Source organism: Talaromyces rugulosus, chromosome V, assembly GCF_013368755.1.
Source record: "Talaromyces rugulosus chromosome V, complete sequence".
Taxonomy (NCBI): domain Eukaryota; kingdom Fungi; phylum Ascomycota; class Eurotiomycetes; order Eurotiales; family Trichocomaceae; genus Talaromyces; species Talaromyces rugulosus.
In genome coordinates, this window is record NC_049565.1 from 302597 (window position 1) to 322921 (window position 20325).

The following is a 20325-nucleotide window of genomic DNA, read 5'->3' on the forward strand; positions in this document are numbered from 1 at the left end:
AAGACGCATATCATCGATACAAAAGTCTGTGCCATTTTTTTTCAGACTCTTTTTTTTAAAAAAAAAACAAGTAAACGCAAAACAATTCAAAATGCCATCAGACACATACGACTACGTGATCGTCGGCGGCGGCACGGCTGGATGCGTACTCGCATCGCGCCTGCACCACGGTGACCCTTCACTCTCCATCGTCGTGATCGAAGCTGGTTCCGATGTAAGCAAGCGCGCCGATGTTCTGGACGGGTCCCAATGGGCTCCGCTGCTGGGAACAGAGCTCAATTGGGACTACAAGACTGTGCCACAGAAGCATCTCGGTGACCGCAGTATTGCGAATGCTGCCGGGAAAGCGTTGGGTGGAAGCACTGCTATCAACGCGGGTACTGACAACTCTTGATCTCCTCTTTCTTTATTCATATAGTTAATGTGATTAGGTGCCTGGACGCGCGGTGACAGACAAAACTACAATCACTGGGGGCACGTGGTTAAAGACTCTCGCTGGAGCTACGACGGCCTACTCCCTTATTTTCGGAAAATCGAGACATTCCATGACCCTCACGGCAGCGCGAATAGTCACGGATTTGATGGGCCAATAAAACAGATTACCCCGTCGGCACGAGGGTATCCTCTTCGAAACCCACTGCAAGCCGCGTGGGCTGCCGCCGGAGTTGGGTTTATACCGGACATGAACAGCGGAGAACCCCTGGGCGTGGCTGAGATGATTGAGGACCGTCTCGATGGTCAGCGGATTGTCGCACCTTTTGTATATCCATTAGATGGCGTGGATGTCTTGACAAATACGCTGGTGAAACGGGTCATTATCAAGGATATAAACGGCAAAAAGGTGGCCACGGCAGTGGAATTGGCAGACAATGAAACTGTCATAGCTGCGCGCCGAGAAGTTATTGTTTCGGCCGGGGCATATCGATCTCCTCAGGTCCTTATGCTGTCTGGCTTGGGCCCTAGGGATGAGCTAGAGAAGCATGGGATCGATGTGCTTGTCGACACTCCCGATGTTGGACTCCATCTTCACGACCACCTCAGCGTTTTGCAATGGTGGAAGCTCAAAACCCCTGAAAAGGGCCTCTCGATTGGGTCTCCATTCTTTATTAACTCGGATTATTTCAAGGGGAACCCGGTAGACTTTTTCACAACGCAGTCAGTGCCAAAACAAGGCCTCTTGGACGCCCTAGCTGTCGATGGCAACTTCGATAATGCAGAAGTGGCTTCACAGCGCAGTCACCATGAAACATGGATTATGTATGTGGCTCAAAATGCCGAGAACCCGGCCATTATCCCCGACGGGACTCATATCACGACCTCTGTGATTTGCATGCTTCCGACGTCACGAGGATCCATCAAAATAGCAGACGCAGATCCCTCGAGTGCGCCCTTGATAGATCCAAATTACATGGCCACAGAAGCTGACCGGTACACCCTGAGAGAAGGAATGCGAAAACTGTACCAGGTTTTTCGAGAGACGGATGCTGGGCGCGAGGTTGTGGAGAGCGAGACTGTTGGCGAGGGCACCAAAGCTGTGTCCCCGGAGGTGAGTAACGAGGATCTGAATGAGAAAATTCGCCGTCATCCTCAGTATGTCTACTCCTTTTCTTCTTTATGCATGTGCTGACCATGTCAATGACAATGTATCACCCCGCTGGGACTTTGTCGATGGGCAAAGTCGTGGATACGAACATGCGCGTAAACGGAGTGGAGGGACTGCGTGTTGTCGATGCGAGCGTTATTCCAGTTCCTTTGGCTGGGCATCTGCAGAACTGCATTTATGCCATGGCAGAGCAGGTTGCAGATATTATTCTGAACCATTAGATACTAGAAGGTCGTTCACATCCTCACCATCCTTAAAGCCATTCCTCTATTGTTGTCTGATCCACCTCATAATTACCTTCGTAAAATCATGCCTTTTAATACTTTTTTCCCGCCAGCACTTGCAACGTAGCTAAGCAGTAATTCCGGATGCCCGTCAATGCGGCATTTGAGCTATTGAGCGAGTAGAAGTTTAAGGGATTTAGGGTTATCGTAAACATGAAACATTTGCCTCCCCAAAGAGTCGGTTGTTCTGGAAATAGTAGGTGTTAATTGATATGGATGTATGTAACATTGAAGAGTCCTTTGACAGTTTACTTCTCCATCTAGGAATGACTTCTCTATCCCCCCAGTATCCTACTAAACACGGAAAACCCTACCTACTTACAGTACATAAGTATCTAAATATCAGTCTCTAAGGAATTTATCGTATTTTAGCTAACTCAGATAGATACATTTTAGTTTTTCCTCGATACTGTGAAACAAACGTTTATCTATGAATGCATAGATAATATATCATGCGAGATAGAGAATTAGAGATTGCCTATCCCAACGGGCCAATCTAGTTTACATGTATCCGGCTTGCGCATACAGCTAGCTCATTTTTGGGTAGAGATATAGTAGAACAAATATGATGCACCTGAATTGAATATAATTGTACAAAACTTCAAGGTTTCAACCGTGTTGATTTAGTTGCGCTTACTAAACACAAGTGGGCATCCGTCCTAGATGTAGCATTAGCAAGTTTGAAGGCTCCGAATTATGAGTCTAAAAAAGACATACCATTGGGAATAGGGTGGCAAAAACTCGAATATCCTCCGAGCGATCGGTAGCATGATGCACCCAATCAATCTCTAGGGAAGCCTTCCCAATCATGGCCGCCATCGTAAGTGGCACGTACTTTCGGGCAAGACAGTCATGTGGTCCAGCGCCAAATACAAGCCAATTTTTGGTCTTGGAATTGGCATCACCCGTAATCCATCGTTCTGGATCGAAAATCTCAGGGTTTGGGTATGCCTCAGGGTCGTGGAGAGCTGGGTAGCAGGACGGAACTATCATGGCACCTTTTGGTACAGTATAGTCTGGAGTGACTGGGAACGCTTGCGTGGCTAGATAGGGCACAAATATTACAGGTGGACGGTACCGAAGGAGCTCCTTTACCACGGCATTGGTGTAAGTGAGCGATTCAAACATTGCCAAGTCAAGTGGCCTTTGTCGATCACCACCACGCACGGCAAGGTTCTCCTCTCGAAGCCGGTCAAGAACGTCAGGTCTCTGAGCAAGGACTTGGAAAATCCAAGTGGTAGAGCTGGAGGATGCATCTTGAGATGCAAAGAGAAATGTGAACATTGTCTGCCCAATTTCATCATTCGTGAATTCCCGAATCATATTTTTGGGTTTCTCGGCTTCCATGTCACCCGTTGCAAGCTTGTCGTTGTACTTCTTCGACTCCATCATGTTTAATACCCATTGATCGACTATGCATGTCGGCTCCGCTCCAGAGGCCATATTTGCCTTGCAGGCGGCAGCGCATCTTGCAAATTCTGCCTGAACTGCGCTTGCGATACGCTTTCCATGCCAGCACTTTGTGAATGGAATGTAGGTGGAGTAAGGGATGTTCACGAGCTCCAGAGCGGCAGTAACGCGATAGAAGTCATCAGCAATCCTCTTAACGGCGTCTTGGGATATGTAGTCCCCGAAAAAGGTCCGACACGATAGTGCACAGTTGATTTCTCTGGAAAGCCCCATGAACTCAATGGGTTTTCCTCCATTAGCTTCGCTAGCGGCAACGAATTTGTTAAAGTAATCTGCGAAGACTCGCTCTTGAATCGGTAGGTACGTGCTCAATGCTTGATTTGTGAAAAGGCCACTTAGTCCTCTGCGAAACTCGGCATGGGCCTTGCCAGTGAGAAAAACCCAAGCCGTGGGACGCATAATCTCGGTTGCAATAGGGACAAGGCATGGTCGGGCATACGCTGGCGACTTGAAAACTTTATGAGCGATATCACGATCCGAAGCCAGGACGACAAACCTATAGAAAATTCGATCAGCTTCGTTGACAGTTAGGGTAAGAAGATGAAGAGGGAGGGATATCTCGTGTAGCGAATGTAATTACATACTTGTGAAATACAGATACGCAGCTGAGAGGACCGCTAGCCCATTGAGAAAGATATGATTCAAACTTTGGATATATTGCTTGGATGAATGGCCCCATGAAAGGAATCTTGAACATAGGTCCCGCTATTGAGCCCTTCCGCACGATGTAAATAACTAAGAATGGTTAACATCTCATGGCTGCTTCCAAGATTGCCGGCGGCGTACGTTGGTCATAAGCAACCAAAATAATCAAGACAGTAGCAGCCAATTGCCAGCCATTCCAACCAGATTGATAACTTAATAGGAGACCGTCTATCCAACGAAAATTGCCACGGTGCGCAAAGGAGGTTGCATTTTTGTCGAGAGGTGCAACGAGGCTTTCATTCATCGTGGCCATGGTGTATCTTGGAGATTGACCCGGATAATGCAAGAGCCTCGTGAGTGAATTGCGTTCATTAATGGAAAGCAGGCCTTTGTAAGACTTTAAATAGCACGGTTACCATTAGCGTCATCAAGAGCATAATTGGCTGGAAGATGCCACCAAGGATGGCAAGGTAGAAATACAAGCGTAACTGTGTCTAATCAGACACAGTATCTTCTGTGTTTCCGTCCACATAGGTCGACATAATAGCCCATCACCGCATTGCATAAGACATATAGTACGAAATGCGCCAACCTATTTCGAGCTAGACTCCGATTGTATATTTCGGACACTATTCCTCATCGGGAATATGGCGCCAAGTTTCGGGGTTTAGCCCTTTTTGATTTTAGACTCCGATATTGTATTGTTGGAAGAAAGGCAAGGGATCATCATACTAATTTCAATCTCCACCTTTGGCTAAGAAATGTGACTGAGAATATTTCACCTCTTTGCCCTCCTATCCTTAATCCGACAAGAGATTGAAGATCACCTCCCACTTTTGTTGAACGGGTTCATCCTGCTGCGGTATCCAAAATATCGTCTGTAGACGGACGAGGACTTCTTCCCATGTATTCAAACCGAGAACCGTGGCAGCTGTGCAAGCCTGAGATATGAACCATTTGCGGTATGGGGTTCCAGCAGTAGCTGCCAACCCAACAGAAAGAAGCCAGATTCCTGCTGAACTGTGTATGTAGTTTGTTAGTAGCAGGGTTTCAAGATGACTCTTGAGCTGGAGTATCATGTTATTTGCTAAATCGTCATGGGAGTAATATGTAGTTCCATGTATGGTCAGTAAATAGAGTGCTATCGCGTAACGAAAGCATTCAAAAACGGCTGATTGCTCCGGATTCTCAGGGGATAATGGGGGCAGCAGTAGCAGTTTATGCAATACAAAGCATATAAGGTCATGTAGATCAGTGCTAGTCAAACTCGAAATTCGTTCGTGGTGAAATATGTTGCGGAGGCGGAGTAAGATGTTGTTTATTGTATGGTCGACTTCAATATTATCGAAAATTAGTTGCTGGTGATCAGGGCCAGCCAATGCTAATTGCCATTGTGGTATTGGGGCAATTCCAGTCCCATGTCCGGAATCATCTTGAGCTTCAAATTGAGGGGTCACTGTAACCAGCATAGCTACCCTGTGTGGCGTTATTCAGCGGTAAGCTCTTAGCATTGGCACCTGAAAGCCTCACCAGGAAATCATTCTTGCTGTAAGCGGACTTGTACGTTTGAGTTCGCCAATTCCGCCTCTAACGTTGACCATCTGCTTGACAGCATTGATGTGTGCTGTGCTATTTTCAAAATTTCTCTTGCCGTGCTATCGGTGTATGATATTAGAAAAGTAAAGCCAGCCCCGTAGGCTAGAATGACAGTCTCACCTCAATCGCAGCTAAGGTGACAACCGAATCTAAGGTCTCATCCTGAAATGCCAAGGATGGGTCCTCGAGCTTTCGTCGTAAAAGAGACACCGAATCGATCATCAAAAGTTCTGAAATAGGAAATCCCTTCTGGGCCCGCAATTCCTCATCAAGGGACGCCGTCTGTAACGAGACGTGAAACAATGCCGAATCTGCGAGTGCGAGGGGCCACCATTGAACAACAAATGGGTTCAAACCCAAATTAAGCTCTAATGGCCAGTAGCGAACTGCGATATTGGACAAGACTAGCTTGATTAGCGGGGTCAAGCGAAATGGCTATCCATAAATGAGGGGAAATTACAGTGGTGTATCAGCCTTTGAACATGGGCCCGAGGAAGCCTCGTTGGAGGATATGAATCGAAAGGATCAAAAGAAGCATCTACCACGCTCGGCAATTGTGATGAGTTTTCCACTGACTCGGACACTCTACTTTCATCAATTGTATGACTCTTGATTTCGGCATCACGATGGTCAGATTCTGAGGGCTGAAAAGGCTCCGCTCGTTGATTTTGAGATGAAACCAGTGGCTCATTTGCATAGACACACGTGGAATTTCTCTTGATGCATCGAGAGCACTGGGGAAATTGGAGATCGCAGCTCTGCTTAGCCTTCGCACAGGCGTCGCAGGACCTACGAAGCGTCGCGCGCATGAATCCCGCTGCTCGTATAAAACATCTATTATACCGTTCCAAGGTGAGTGATGTTGATGTGATAACATTGAATAATACGAGGCTGCGGTGTCAGGGAAACTAGTGGGGTGCGGCTTACATGAGGACAAATGAAAATGTCAAACTAACAATAAAAGCTTCTTTAACTTATATTATTTATTTTCATATAATTGAAATTATTAAATTGATTTTTTTTTTAAAAAAGTATTCTTTATTTTAATAAATGCAATAAAATAAGCAAGTCAGGATCTTCGATTCTCCACCTTTCCTATTGACACAACTCGACTATCACCCCTTCCCTTCCCCTTCGCTGATTTTAGTCCCTGTCTTCAAAGATTCCATTATCCAGGCATCATAAAAATGCCCGAAATTCTCTCCTCTTGCTGGCTGGACTTCAAATTATTCCAGAACTCGAACGGTCACCATCCATCATAGACCGTGATATTCCACGACAATGGCCCTTCATGGTGGATTAGAGTTGTTGCAAACTGGCCGTTGCCAAAGTTAATACTCTTCTGGACAATACTGTGACAAACATTGCTTTGACTTTGAGCGAACAGATCCAGAATTCAATCATAATTCGCGACGGGTTTCAAACCTCAGAGAATTATTTTATGACTCTTGCCCATAGAATGTGTTGCACAATTACGGAGGACCCAAACAGAGTGTCATACCCATCTCTTGATCGATGCTGGTATCTACGACAATTCGAAGCTAGTCATCTGCAGGAGGTTGAGGATATCGCTCCGACTGTGTCCATAGTCCTAGTCGAGCAACAGCGGTTCGCCTATAAATCAATTGATCGTCTTATGTTCCTGGCGATGCCGAACACGTCTTGGACGAGATTGATGTCCTTTCCCAATTTCTGGGGCATCCAAACATTGCACAACTAGTCGGCCTGGTTATATCAGCAAACCCGTACAAGACCTACCCCTCAACAGATATGCCTTCAGTGATTAGAGGATTCCTTGTTGAGTATTACTCTGGAGGATCGCTTGAGCAAATCATCGAAAGAAACGAGAAATGATCTGCTGGTGCATTGGACTCTACAAGTTGGGGGAGCGTTAGAATCATTACACCAGGGTGGCCGCACTCGTCTTGATATCAAACCGTCAAATATCACCCTCGGCTCCCAGCAAAACGCCATCCTCATTGATATTGGTGGGACCGGAGGTTTTACGCTGGAATGGCTCTCACCGGAGATGGCGGCGTCCATTCAACAGAACACGGAAATTATTCCTATAAATGCACCATTTGAGGATCGGGTTGCTACAGATTGTTGGGCTTATGGAAGATTACTCTCAAGTCTTGGGGGAAGAAGCAGTACTGTTGGCGGAGCTGAAAGCTTGCAATCCATTGCTCGTTGTCTGATGGAGGCGATTCCCGAGGCTCGGATTTCCTTAAAGAGCTGAGGGACAATAAAGGCCATACCCTCCAGGAACAATGTTGCCACCGATGAATCTGTCTGTCGACGCAATGTAGTGGATTTCCTTGTTTTCAGCGACTCTGGCTGGCCTATCTCAATTTTTGGCTGGTGGAGATAACCCCCATCTATCATCCCACTTCACAATGAAGACAACACTTCTTTGCGTATATCCTGTCCGTTTTGTCCGTATATCCCTACTATTGAGCCCAAGCGGTTTCGGTTTCATTGGGCCAAAAGTCGGCGCCCTGTCTGTCATCCTACTATAAGGCAGCCCCTCTTCATCGAATGGCCTTTGAAGGATAGTACGGGCAGGTACCTCATCCCTTCAGACCTTTGAATCTGATTTGCCAAATTTGGCTTTGGGAGCTTCCATTGTTCAACCAATCCTTACCAGTCGGCGAGGATGTTTATTCTTAAGGTCAATATTTTGGCGTGTCAAGTGCGATTGAGAGAGGGAATTATGTGATCTCGAATGAATTGGGATAAGCTTGTGACTTCTGGGGCGACAGACACGATGATTTTTGGGAGGTTAGACAGGTAATTAAGCCTAGGCATAAAGTCTAGTAAATTCAGCTTAATGTGGAGAATGCCCTACGCTCGCCGATATCAGTGAGTTCCACATTCAAACCAATATTTCTCATTGGGTTACTAGCTAGCTGTGGGATATTTTCTATTATTCTCCTTTCCCTTTTCATGTTTTGTTTTCTTGTTGCAGAGAACCCTTATGCTAGGAATTAGCTCATTGTCACACTTTAAGCTTGTGGGTTCTGCAGCAGTCTATGAGTGATCTGGAGTTAGTATAATCTGAAAATTGATAGTATATTGTATTTATTATAGACTGAGGCTTTGATTGGAGTTAGGCCGACCGTGATCTCCTTGAGAGTAAGCGGTTGTGGGTCGAGGCATCAAGGGTAAACGAGAGCGGTACTGAAAGAGGATTTGTCTGGCACACACAAACCAATATTTCTTATATGGATACTGCGGGATCCGTCCTCTTCTCTTCTCCATCTTCATGTTTGGTTTTCTTGTTGTAGTGCTAGTTAGTACCTTTACCTTTAGGTTAGGAATTGGCTCGTTGTTATACTTAGAACTAGTGGGTTCTGTAGCGATCTATGAATTATCAGGAGCTAAGATGAGTATAAAGAAGTTTGACGCTGAACACGTTATGGCTGGACATCGTTTTTATGTAGGTATCCAAGCTGTTTCTCTTTGACCCAAAAAAAACCGGTCAACAAAGAAGCCATTCATTCTAAATATAGACCTAAAGCAAAAATATTACAGGCATAGCATGTCCTGGTTTCGATCCAGGGGCCTCCAGGTTATGAGCCTCTATATTATTATTAGTTTTTATTCATAAAATATGTGATATTCAAAACTCACGGCGCTCCACCCCTGAGCTAACATGCTGAGTGAGGTACGATGTCAGCTCGGTGAGTGACTATAGGTGGTTTTGGCTTTGTACAAGAATTTTTGAAAAAAATTACGCATCGCTAAGATAACGCGTCTTTTGATAGCAATAAAAATTAAGCGACCTTGTGGGCCTCTGTTAGGAGACAGCGTAGAATGTTTCATTGTTTATATGCCAAGCTTTAAGCAGTAACCAATCAGATCGATCCTTTTTACTAATTTGTATATTAACACTGGAGCATTGCAGAAAGTCTATAGAAAGCTCAAATAGAACCATGTTTGATAATAAACTATTAGAGACTATGGAATATTTAATTAAATGTGGTAAGATTATGCCTCTATAGAGCTATGTGGTCGTCTACTCATCGACTGGTTCGGTGACTCATCGACTAGCTTGGTGCCTGTCAATTGGTTCTAGCTTAATACCGAGCGTATTATTAGCCGACTTTTCAATCAGCTTCTTGGTCCATTAGCCAAATTGATGACTATTATTGACTAATTTATGATAGCAATGGATTTGTGGGATATGGGATGTTGAAGGTGGATTGAAGTGCTATACTAAATATGGTATGGTGCTGATGCGGTTAGCCCTAACTGGCAACAAAACTGGATTATCTTTTTGTAAGGCATCAACTAAATATTACGATGCGATTTTTTGTTTTTTTTTTTCAACTTCTTTCGTATTATCAAGCGATCTGCTCCCTTTCTTCCTTACCCACAAAAATACAATGACTTGCAGCCACCTCGGCAGCATATAGCCCTAGCCCTCAACCCTAAAATACACTTGAAAGGGGAAAAGGGTAATTATTGGTAGATAAGTAGGTATAGATATTCTTTTAAAGCGAGTTCCATGTGTATTACATTTATAACACAACCCGGGATTTATTTTCATACATAAATGAACACATATCTGCTGTGGAAGTCTGATGATGATTTTAGTCGATGTCATCGACTGCCTGACAATCAAGGCACTGATCTAGACACAAACTCACCTTTGTCTAAAAATAGCCAAGTACAATTAGCTTTTATAGGCTACTGTCAAGAGAGTTGCCCAATTTAGTAATTTTGACTTTTTGGTGTGATACTTTTCCAATTTTGGATACCAACTTCCCACGTCGATTACGCATATACAATTAAATACAAAAGTTGAAAAAGTTATACTAGTACTATCAATTGATGCATAAAAGGCATTTAACTGACTAATTAACCCTGTCTTTTTTACAACTGTTCACCATTCCAACCGTTGAGCAAACTTGCAGCTTCCGCTACAAGTACCCAAGACTAAACATCGCATTTGTACATCGCATTTCTTCCTTTGGACACCAATCCGGCGCATCCTTTATATATAAATTTTGATATTAGGATATATCTGTAAATTGGTTTTTGAGTTAAATTGAGATGGCAGGATAAATTGTATTGCATTCATGTTTTTCATACGCAGTTATTAATAAGAGGAAAGGGGTACGCAAAATTGCCAGAAGAGATTGGATCATTCGAATTTCTACAATACATTACTTTACATCTATATTACATGTATACATCGACTATCTTAATTCGACCCCCATGCTTTCCTTCAAGCTGGTTCGCACCTTTTCATGGACATCGTTGACTTCCTTATTGGTCAACGTGTGTTCCAAACTCCGATAGTTGATTCGGTAGCAAAGGCTTTTCCTCCCGGTTTTTGGGTGCACAAATTCGTCCACGAGCTTGACGTCTTCGACAATGTCCTTGGCACAGTTGCGCACAATTTCCATCATATCGTTATCGTGAAAAGGAACGGCGCCACCGGCAGCGCTGGCCCCTGTACCACTGGTAGATGCCGAGCTTAGCCAAAAGGCGACATCCTTGTAGCATTCAGGGTATTTGGAGAAGGGCTGGAACTGGACTATTTTGCCATCGCTAAACTGGCTTATGAAACGAGCGTCTGTCGACCAGAATAGACGGATGTCGGGGATGTTGAATAGAAGCATGGCAATACGCTCCAATCCCAAGCCAAATGCCCAGCCGATGCGACCAGGCACACCGGAATTGTTGAGCAGATCTTGCTTGATGACACCGCATCCGAGGACCTCGAGCCAGTCGCCCTGCCAAAACACCTCCAGTTCCAACGACGGGCTTGTAAATGGAAAGTATGCTTCCACCCAACGAAGTTTCAAGGGATCTTGAGGCGTGTTGGCGGCTTTGGAAGCCTCGCTGAAGATTTTGACAAACACATTTTCCAGTGTTCTTTTGAGATGAGCTACCAGCGCTTCGACCTCCTCTTGGGAATGATACTTTGACTGAAGCGGGTTGCGTACCGGGTGCGTGACTGGGTTGGGATCCTCAACCTCAACGCCATGCGAAGGAAGCTTTTCAAAATCCTTCCAGATCCTAGCAGCACTTTCGGTAGCTGTCATACCCTCGGGCCGTTCCCACAAACGCGCACCCTCCATCTGATGGAACACGGGATAGTGACTGCGATCAATTGCATCTCGGCGATAGACATCTGCAACCACAGTATACCCTTCTTCTTTATTCGCATCGTTGTTCATGCGTCGAAAATAGTCTGCCTGGTGCGCGCTCGTATGCGTGCGAAGAACCGTCTTTTCATTCAAGTAGTAGGTATCCGTTCGACTTCGTCCTGGGTGATCCGGGGGGAATCCCAGAGAATCGAAATTCTGCTCCGTGCTAACGACAGGGAAGCTCTCAGTGTAATTTCCGTATGTAGGCGCTGGGAATTGACTCTCAATTAATTTTCTCGTAAGGTGCAGCGGGTGGTTTTCTTGGAGATAGATACGGCGTTGGACGTGCGACAGAATGTTGGGAGGTGCATTTGTCCAGTGATCAGTTGGGTAAGCCTTGCCCTCCACATTTGTGACCTTTTCTTCTTGCGGTGATTTTGCGTCAATCGTGGATTTTGTAGCGGTATTGGCTTCCTGCAATGTTGTTTTTGTTGTCGTGATGGATCGGAAAGACAGGCGTTCTCGATGAACAGGAGTGAACAGGTTGTAGGTAGCTCTACTACCGTTGCTAATGAGACCAATTGACCATCTCGTGCGACCCAGCCGCAAGGCTCTACCTGTAGCAATTAATCGCATTGTTGATAGATGCCCCGACCAAGTGCGTTGTGCTTCCAGATGCCTCAAACGTCTTTCCGCGGTCCGGGAATTTTTGGGCTTCCGCGGAGCTCGGTGCGGGTCAACTATGTCACCGACAATATCATCACATCTACTTATTATTATTTTGTAGAAGACTACAACTTCACGAATTTCGGACTTGGACTGGTGAATTTTTGTAAGCAAGCTGACCAACTGATAAGAATCTAAATCGGTTTAATTGATACTTTTATTCCCGGCACCCAATCCAATGTCTATATCAACTAATACTAGTCATCGCGATCAAGAAAGAAAAGGTAGAGACACAATTATAAAAGGTATACACAGTAACCATGCCACCGCCAGCTACTTCACACATGCCAATGCTCCAGCAAAGAAGAAACAGATCCAAGGACAAACAGAGATACGCCGTGCTATTGATAATGTCACAGAGAGGAGAGTAAGATGAAAGTCATCGAGCTGTAGAAAGCTCAGAAGAAGGCGCCACATTGAAATAAGAGGAAAAAATAATCAACGATATCCAGCGTGATATAGTACACTCATAGAAAGACCACGGCCAACGTGGCCGTGAATGAGGACAAGTCATGGAGGTGGTTTGCGATAAGGCGATAATATCGTATTGTACAGTTTTATAAAGTCATATGTATGAATTGTAAAGCGAGTTCGATGGAAGAAATCGAGGCTGAGTTGAGATTTAGTCGTTCTTGACGACACCGACCTTGGCAGCCTAGATTTGATCAAATCAGTCACTGATATCGAGATTCGCAATAAGAAAAGAGAATAACCTACCCGTAGAATGCGTCCGTTCAGACTGTAGCCTTTGCTTTGCACGTGCATAATCTCGCCATTCTCCTTGTCGGCTGCCTTGGCCATAAAAGTGGCTTCATGACGGTTAGCGTCGAATTTTTGGGCCTTGCCATCAACGAGCTCTCCGGGATCAAAACGTTGCAGGCCGTGCTTCTGCAGCGTGTTCATGAGGATGTTCTCGGTCATCTTAAGACCCTGGTGAAGGTCCTGAAGCTCCTTGTTGGCCTCGGCTTGCTCGGCAGTAAGCTTATCGGCGGGTACGACGGAGAGGGCACGGTCAAAGTTGTCGATCGACTCGAGAAGATCAACAGCAAATTTTTGGATAGCGAATGCGCGAGCGCCATCCATGTCGCGCTTGGTGCGCTCCTGGAGATTTCGGAAGTCGGCGACAGATCGAAGGTACTTGTCCTTTGCAACGGTCAGTTACGAACTATGTGGCTTTCGGCAGGGATGAAAAAATATTCGCGCTTACCTTCATTTCAGCAACTTCCTTGTTCTTTGCTTCCAATTCCTTTGTGAATGTCTCCTCGGGGCTCTCAGTTTCGCCATTCTCTTTGCTAGCTTCTTTGACGTCGTCCTTGGTGGCCGCGTCGTTTTGTGTCGAGTAAAAGCGGGGCACTGCTACATTGAAAGCTGATTGTCTTTGAGAAAGCTGTGGCAAGCGCGAAGCTTGTCTGAACGGCGACTGTGATGAAAATGTAGAGGATCTGGAGACTGCGGATTGCACAGCTCGGCGCTGTCTAAGGATCGTGCGTTGCAGCATCGTTAATTATGTAGAGGGTCGACACAAATTAGAAGTGACAAAAAAATATCGCGAGATGATGAGGAAGAAAGTAAATCGAAAAGGGTTGCGAGAATTGGAGTTCTGAAGCTTGGTGTTTTGCCGTCGCATGACAACTTTAACAAAAATTAACCGCTGGAAAAACTGCGACCCGGATCCGATCTTATGTAAGCAGACTGACGTCGTTCGCTTTATGTTTGTAATTTTTAATTTCAACTGTTAAGAGACGAATATTTTATATGGGAATTTTAAATATATTTATCTATAGTCATTGACTTTGCGTTGAAGTTAGAGGCTAAGACATTTTAGGAAGAGGTAAATTGGTATTGGAAATTACTAGTACTACTCGTTAGATTTCGGCTTCTCGTATAATCATACATCTATGATACCTCAGCATTGATGAATTATCCATATCACTTAGTATCAAATTGAGGCCCAGGCAGCGAGGGAATTGTCCGTGCAAGGCGACTGCTCTCGGGATGAATTCATCTCTTCCATTTGTCGCTCAATTTCAGCAAGCAGGTCCTCAATATCGGCATCAGCGTAGACTCCAGACTCGGCGTAGATTTTGATGGATTCTCTTGCTATTTCTGAGTCTGGAATAGTAGGACTTTGGGGTGGCGTGGTCTGTTGTTGTAGCTGTGCAGAAGGAGAAGAAGAAGAAGGATAGGGAGCGGTCATCATCAGCGATCCAGCAATATGCTCCAAAAGCTTTTGGCGAACACGGCTTCTCCTGTTCTCAACCTGCTCGAGCTTGAGATACCATTCATCGATGGTGTGGTCAAGCTCTGCTAGGGCTTTTTCTTGTCTCAGTATGATGTCGCGAAAGTTTGTCGTCGCCCGCGGCGAACGAAGAAAGGCTATCATTCGTTCGTGGAGATGACTGCGCCCTAATCGGAGGGTTTTGTGTGTGTTGCGAAGATATTCATATCGTTCGTCAAACACTCGGAGTTCCTGTTTGAATTGATGATAAGCATTTTGTCAAGTATGTACAAGACAAGAAGAAGAAGGATTTACCAGAGATAATAGCCTAACATCACTATATTTCAAAACCTTGAACCTTTGTGCTTGGCTTCTCGCCTGACGCTGTAGTATGTCCACCTCAGACGAGGGGAACTGCTCTTTTGCATCGGCCACGTCAAATCCAGAAGGGAGCGGTGCAACGAGCCCCTGCTCTACAGCAGTAGGCTGTTTTAAGAGAGTTCCTAGCTGATTATTGCGGGGTTTATTCGGCCGTCCACGGTTTATTATTGACGAGCCTGTTACCTTCCCTTCCCGGGCAACGGGCTTTCGATGGAGGCTTGGCTTTGTAGACGAGAAATGGCTATATGCGCTCTCACTTCTCTGGTGAGACTGAGAAGTTCTGGGCACAGGTGGGAAAATGCCCAGGGCAGTAGATGCTCGAGAGTGATTTCCCGGACGGCGTTTTTGATCGGTGATGTGCCCTCTGTTGTTCGTGTTGACGTTTGTATCGAGCTTTAGGCTGGTTTTGCTAGAAGACGGATTGTATTTCGAAGCTATTAGTCGTGCTTGTTGGACCGTTGCAAGGCGGAGGGTCAAACTAGGCGACTTTGGTGGCACCGGTGGCTTCTCTTCATTGTCGCCATAACTGCTTTGCCTCGGAGGCCACTGTGAAACATCCGGCGACGAGGATGTTCTAGCAGTGGCGTTTAACCTGTCATTTATGGCAGCAGCTGCCGCTTGGAGATCTTCATCTCTACCCGGTAACAAGATACTGGGCTCCGAAACAGGTGCAGTTTTCACTGACAAAAAGGAAGTATCTGCATCATTGGGGACACTATATGCCCTTTCTTGGAGAGGAAATATCCCTGGGATAGTTGCTGGTAGATAATGTCAACACCAGACTGTGAAAAATTGCTGTCCCGACTTACGAGAATCCATTCGAGGGTGGTGGATGGTGGACATGATTCCTCTAGCAAATCTTGGGAATCCGATTTCTCGTTTGGCTAAAGAGGGTCTCAACTTGGAGGTCGAACACTGAAAGGTAGAGAATGGAAATGAAATGTTCTGGTTGTCTTCGCTGGTTTTGCGAGTCATCCCGGCTCCCTTGACCAGGCTCCCTTGCGAGACTGTCTTTTTCAGGACCGGCCAAGGATTATAGAGCCTGAACCGCTGGGATGTTAGACTGTCGACCGGCGACTGCGAGTCAACAGGTTGAGCCTGGTAGAGTTAGGCTTTGGCTTCTTAGCTGTACTAATGGAAATAAAAGACACCAACCTCAACTCGAGTCTCTCTAGCAATAATGTTGTTGAGACCGACACTGGCATATGAGGAAGCAAAGTCTTCGGACAGAGCCATAGTTTTGTTCCTGGTCTGCCCGTTCTTGTACTCGGCAGCGTGCAGTGAATAATAATTGTGCGTGGCAAGTTACTGCATTATTGTCCGTTTGAGGGTAATGCTAGTCAATCTGTGACAATTCCCCGGGGCCATGGCATCGACCAGCAGTCTCGGGTTATGTATCAAATAGGAGCACGTTCCAGCAGTGACCGGTCTGGCGGAACTATTGATATATTAGAGGCGTCTGACAGGTCTAGTAGTCGGTTAGTAGCCGATATAGGCGAGGGTATTTAGAACTCTGTGTATGTCTCGGAGGGTGGGAGCATGAAACAAGGACCCCTGGTAAATCACGAACTACGCTAAGCCGCGAAGTAAGGACCCCTCCCTCGCTCTAGGCGACCGACCGACTGCGGAGGATCATCTTTGTGGTCTTGTGATGGGAGGGAAAGCATCTGGTCGATCACACACGTGGTAGGGGTTGCTGTCAACTGGCTGACCCAGGCGATTGGATGCCTAATAGATGCGAACATAGGAAATGAACTGCCGGCGTGAAGAAGAAGTAGAAAGAAAGTGCAGATCAGGCTGCTACAACTTGCGATAGACTACTTAACGTGAACGACACAGCCCTGCATTGGCCCCGAAAATGACTAGTCTTCGTATTTGCTATTATTTTGATTTTTTTTTTTTTTTGGAAGCCGACCTTGGATAGAGTTGAGATTATGGCTAGGTGGGGTTAACTATACATCCTATACATCCCAGCCACTTGCTCTATCTGAATCGGATATAGACGTTATAAAAGCAGCAATTACAGGGTGTTGTCTAGATTCGTGGCTAAATAAGAGGCAGCCCTTTCTTTTTATCTCTTGACCGTGCCCTTCCGCCGAGCCGATTCTAGAAGGAGACAGACGAGAATTGCTGCCTTAGGCAGGTGTGATACCCCGTTAAGAGGTGCAGCAGATCACCAGCGTAAATGCAAGACCCGGACAAACTTGAACACAAACTAATGGCCCAGGCCTGTTTCTGCAGGGGTTTGATTTGGGATGTGATCGGGGTTTACCGGGTGTGGCTGGCCTCAAATAGGGACATCTGGAGTGCAGACTTCCGGTGTCCGGATGGTGAGATTTTTCCGGCAAATAGCCATCAATTGGTATGGACATACATGTTGGCTGAGCTTGTCGCAGAAAAGGCCCGCGTTGAAGAAGCTAGCTAGTTAGATTATATGAATTATTATGGGCCGATTTACGGGCCGAGGAATCAACAATTAAAAGGGGGCTATCGTGAAACCAGTTGACCAGATTGGGGTGGGGTTTTTCTCCGATTGTGATCCATAATCATCAATATACTTTGTATCTGAAACCTAGCCTTGAGCTTAACCAGATAGATAGATGGCGCTGTGATGTCAAGTTTGATAGCCACATGCAAAACCTCAGACCCAAAAAATCAGACGCGTCAGTTTCAATGTATCTAGCTCCAGATGATCAAATCTAAATTGTCATTCTAGGAACAAGTGGTAGTCCTGATAAGTAGACTGTTAAGCTTTGTATTATTATTGTCCCGCCTTATTCTGAGCCTCGGGTCCCCTCCCCGGAATGTCGCACCATCGCGAACCCCGCTGTCACGCTAACACTGGTGTGGACTGTGTGGTATGGAGAATTCCATAGAGATTCGAATGGCGTGGCTGAGCTTGGGTTTGGAAGAGGATTAACTGATACTAGTTGATCACAGATTCATCTCGACTACCCGATCGGCATGAGATTATTCTGCGACTGAAAAATCAGGCATACCAGTTGATGGCGTGACTTGACGTCAATTCAATGCTGGTGTATTCCTTGCATATAGCATTGAAATTATCATGTTGATGTAAGAGATAAAAGGCCGTTGATTGGCCGGTTGAGCTTCGCATAATGTTGGCCCTAACAGAAATAGTTAATAGTTATCCACCCTTTTTTCAGACGACATCCTTGCAACAATGTGCCACCGTCCACGGTCTTTTTTGAGTCAATACCCCGTTCTTTGCATGCTTAGCCTCGTGGCTGCATGTCCTCTAGACTCTAGTGTCCTTGGACATTTCCACCGGAGAATCCCGCCAGGAGGCTTGCACGGTTAAAAACTTTTCCATTACTATAATAATAACTACAACAATAATAATAGAATAATAATAAATGTATTACAAATATCATAGAGGAATTACGTAGGGAATGTGTACTCCGTACTCCGGATAGCAATGGTAAGCAGCCTATAAACTAGGGTTAAGAGGGATTTCCTTTTTGGGAAACCAAAGAATCCGCCATATCCAGAAACGGCAAATGGCAAGCCCGGACAACACCAAAGTGGCCACACATGATGCAAATCTGACAAAAAAAAGACGACTTTTTTCTTAAGAGGGCATGGTCGTGAACTCATGGAGGGTGAGCAAGACATCGCCCCAGACGCACATATGGGAGGCCTAAAAAAACAGGCCCTTTTTGGACTTGGTCAGGTGCACCACAATCTGGGTCGCCGCGATAGGAACGTTGAACATACAAGCACGGTCATCTGTCATCTCGTATCTATCAATCAATTAATCCCGGCGAGTTTTGCTTCTTAAGATAATCATCACAAATATCAGACTGCGAGATAGGGGTTTCAAGCTGTGTCAGCTTTGGGAGTGGCAATTGCTTTTGTGGTATAGTATGTTGGAACTTGGGAAGGGGATTAATGCGCGCACCACCACCACGTTTACTACATGTATGCACACCACCCTCTTTCTTAAATCATTATAGACCTAAAATCAAATTCCTTAATAAATTACTAATCTTTCCAATATATATTATTATTATTTAACACTTATAAACTTTAGATTAGGGTTGCGCTCTGTTCTTTATAGGAAATTCATATAAGCTGTCTCTGGGGGTTCACTACATGTAGGTCTCATAAAATAATATAGCAGCAAAAGACACTAACATTTGAAGAAAACATCCAAACCCAATACCGGTTTTTGGGGGAACGGGGATACCTTTCAGCAACTTCGCGGCAACGTTGACAGGCCTGGTAACGGTCATACAGCCGGATTTATTCCCAATTCGGTCAAATCAGTACGCGCAGGCCTGTAGGCCTCGCTCACTACAGCTTCCTTAGTACGTTGTTAAATCTACTTTATAATGCCTCACTAACTAGTTTATAGACTTCTTAAAGGGTCAAATTAGTGCGTGTAGGCCTACAGGCCTCGCTGCAAGCTTCCTGAGTACGCTATTATATTGATCCTGCAAGCCTTGGTACAGACCTCGCTACAGCTTCTATTTGAATCATAACTATTTTGTAACATATCAAGAAAAATAAGTGCATCAAGAAATATGGACATATTAAATTCTACAATATAGAAAGCGGTTTGTAACTTACAGGCAGTTTGCAACCGTTTCACACTTTGCAACGTCACCAGATTGCCGATACATCACAAAAGGCCACTACGCTTAGAAAATTGGCTATGTAGTGACATTTGCAACAGTCATGCTTGTATAGTCTTCTTGATACGTTGCTGAACGGTATCCGCGTTCCTGCATTTTCCGGTATTGTAAGAAATAGATAAAAATAGAGTTAAAAGGCCCACACAGTCTTTTGCAAAATTTCTAGGAAACCAACCACACACCAGCAACAAGTACAGCCAAACTGGAGAAATGCGTGATTTCGAACAGTGAGAGGCAGTCATAACCCTCAAGCTAGCTACATCTCAAGATCATCGCGGTCGTGGCGGATATTTCCTATTCCGGGGGCTACCCTGGTGCAACGGGTTTACGTTTACCCCATAGTTGATTATTATGTTGAAGGCTCAGGGCACATGAAAGTTATCCTTCTTAAACTCTGTATAAGTCGGATAAACGGCTCAAACCCGGCCTACTATCGCAGCATAACGATGCATTATTCGGGAGATCGGCAAGTTTCTTTGGATAAAGTAGATTAACATCCGGTTGTGAGTCTACACCATCCGCTCCTCATCATACCAAAAACCTTTTATTAACGGCTTATCGACAGACGAGATTTTAGGTCAACATCTTTTACTCTTCATCGTAGCGACGTGTTTGCATTTGACGTGTTACCAGAGCTTAGTTT

General features: G+C 45.2%; 6 protein-coding genes and 1 non-coding gene across 7 annotated transcripts; 1 reads left to right on the forward strand and 6 right to left on the reverse strand.

Moving 5' to 3' along the window:
* Positions 1–91: 91 nt before the first annotated feature.
* Positions 92–1627, forward strand: TRUGW13939_08661 (uncharacterized protein; the record flags this gene model as incomplete). The annotated part of the gene is made up of 2 exons (XM_035491791.1): positions 92–377; positions 432–1627. 2 exons carry the CDS (start codon positions 92–94, stop codon positions 1625–1627), a joined length of 1482 nt encoding a protein of 493 aa, XP_035347684.1.
* An 883-nt stretch (positions 1628–2510) lies between these two features.
* On the reverse strand, positions 2511–4315 carry TRUGW13939_08662 (uncharacterized protein; the record flags this gene model as incomplete). The annotated part of the gene is made up of 4 exons (XM_035491792.1): positions 2511–2546; positions 2605–3853; positions 3942–4092; positions 4144–4315. The coding sequence occupies 4 exons, from the start codon at positions 4313–4315 to the stop codon at positions 2511–2513; spliced, it is 1608 nt and encodes a 535-aa protein (XP_035347685.1).
* Positions 4316–4802: 487 nt separating this feature from the next.
* Positions 4803–6475, reverse strand: TRUGW13939_08663 (uncharacterized protein; the record flags this gene model as incomplete). The annotated part of the gene is made up of 4 exons (XM_035491793.1): positions 4803–5478; positions 5533–5657; positions 5719–6033; positions 6392–6475. The coding sequence occupies 4 exons, from the start codon at positions 6473–6475 to the stop codon at positions 4803–4805; spliced, it is 1200 nt and encodes a 399-aa protein (XP_035347686.1).
* Positions 6476–9135: 2660 nt separating this feature from the next.
* TRUGW13939_08664 lies at positions 9136–9258 on the reverse strand. The gene has a single exon. It is a non-coding gene; the product is annotated as a tRNA-Gln (tRNA).
* A 1544-nt stretch (positions 9259–10802) lies between these two features.
* TRUGW13939_08665 (uncharacterized protein) lies at positions 10803–12335 on the reverse strand (the record flags this gene model as incomplete). Its single annotated transcript, XM_035491794.1, has 1 exon — positions 10803–12335. The coding sequence occupies one exon, from the start codon at positions 12333–12335 to the stop codon at positions 10803–10805; it is 1533 nt and encodes a 510-aa protein (XP_035347687.1).
* A 712-nt stretch (positions 12336–13047) lies between these two features.
* Positions 13048–13923, reverse strand: TRUGW13939_08666 (uncharacterized protein; the record flags this gene model as incomplete). The annotated part of the gene is made up of 3 exons (XM_035491795.1): positions 13048–13080; positions 13143–13568; positions 13633–13923. 3 exons carry the CDS (start codon positions 13921–13923, stop codon positions 13048–13050), a joined length of 750 nt encoding a protein of 249 aa, XP_035347688.1.
* Positions 13924–14364: 441 nt separating this feature from the next.
* TRUGW13939_08667 (uncharacterized protein) lies at positions 14365–16260 on the reverse strand (the record flags this gene model as incomplete). The annotated part of the gene is made up of 4 exons (XM_035491796.1): positions 14365–14895; positions 14959–15782; positions 15834–16122; positions 16180–16260. The coding sequence occupies 4 exons, from the start codon at positions 16258–16260 to the stop codon at positions 14365–14367; spliced, it is 1725 nt and encodes a 574-aa protein (XP_035347689.1).
* Between the last annotated feature and the right edge of the window lie 4065 nt (positions 16261–20325).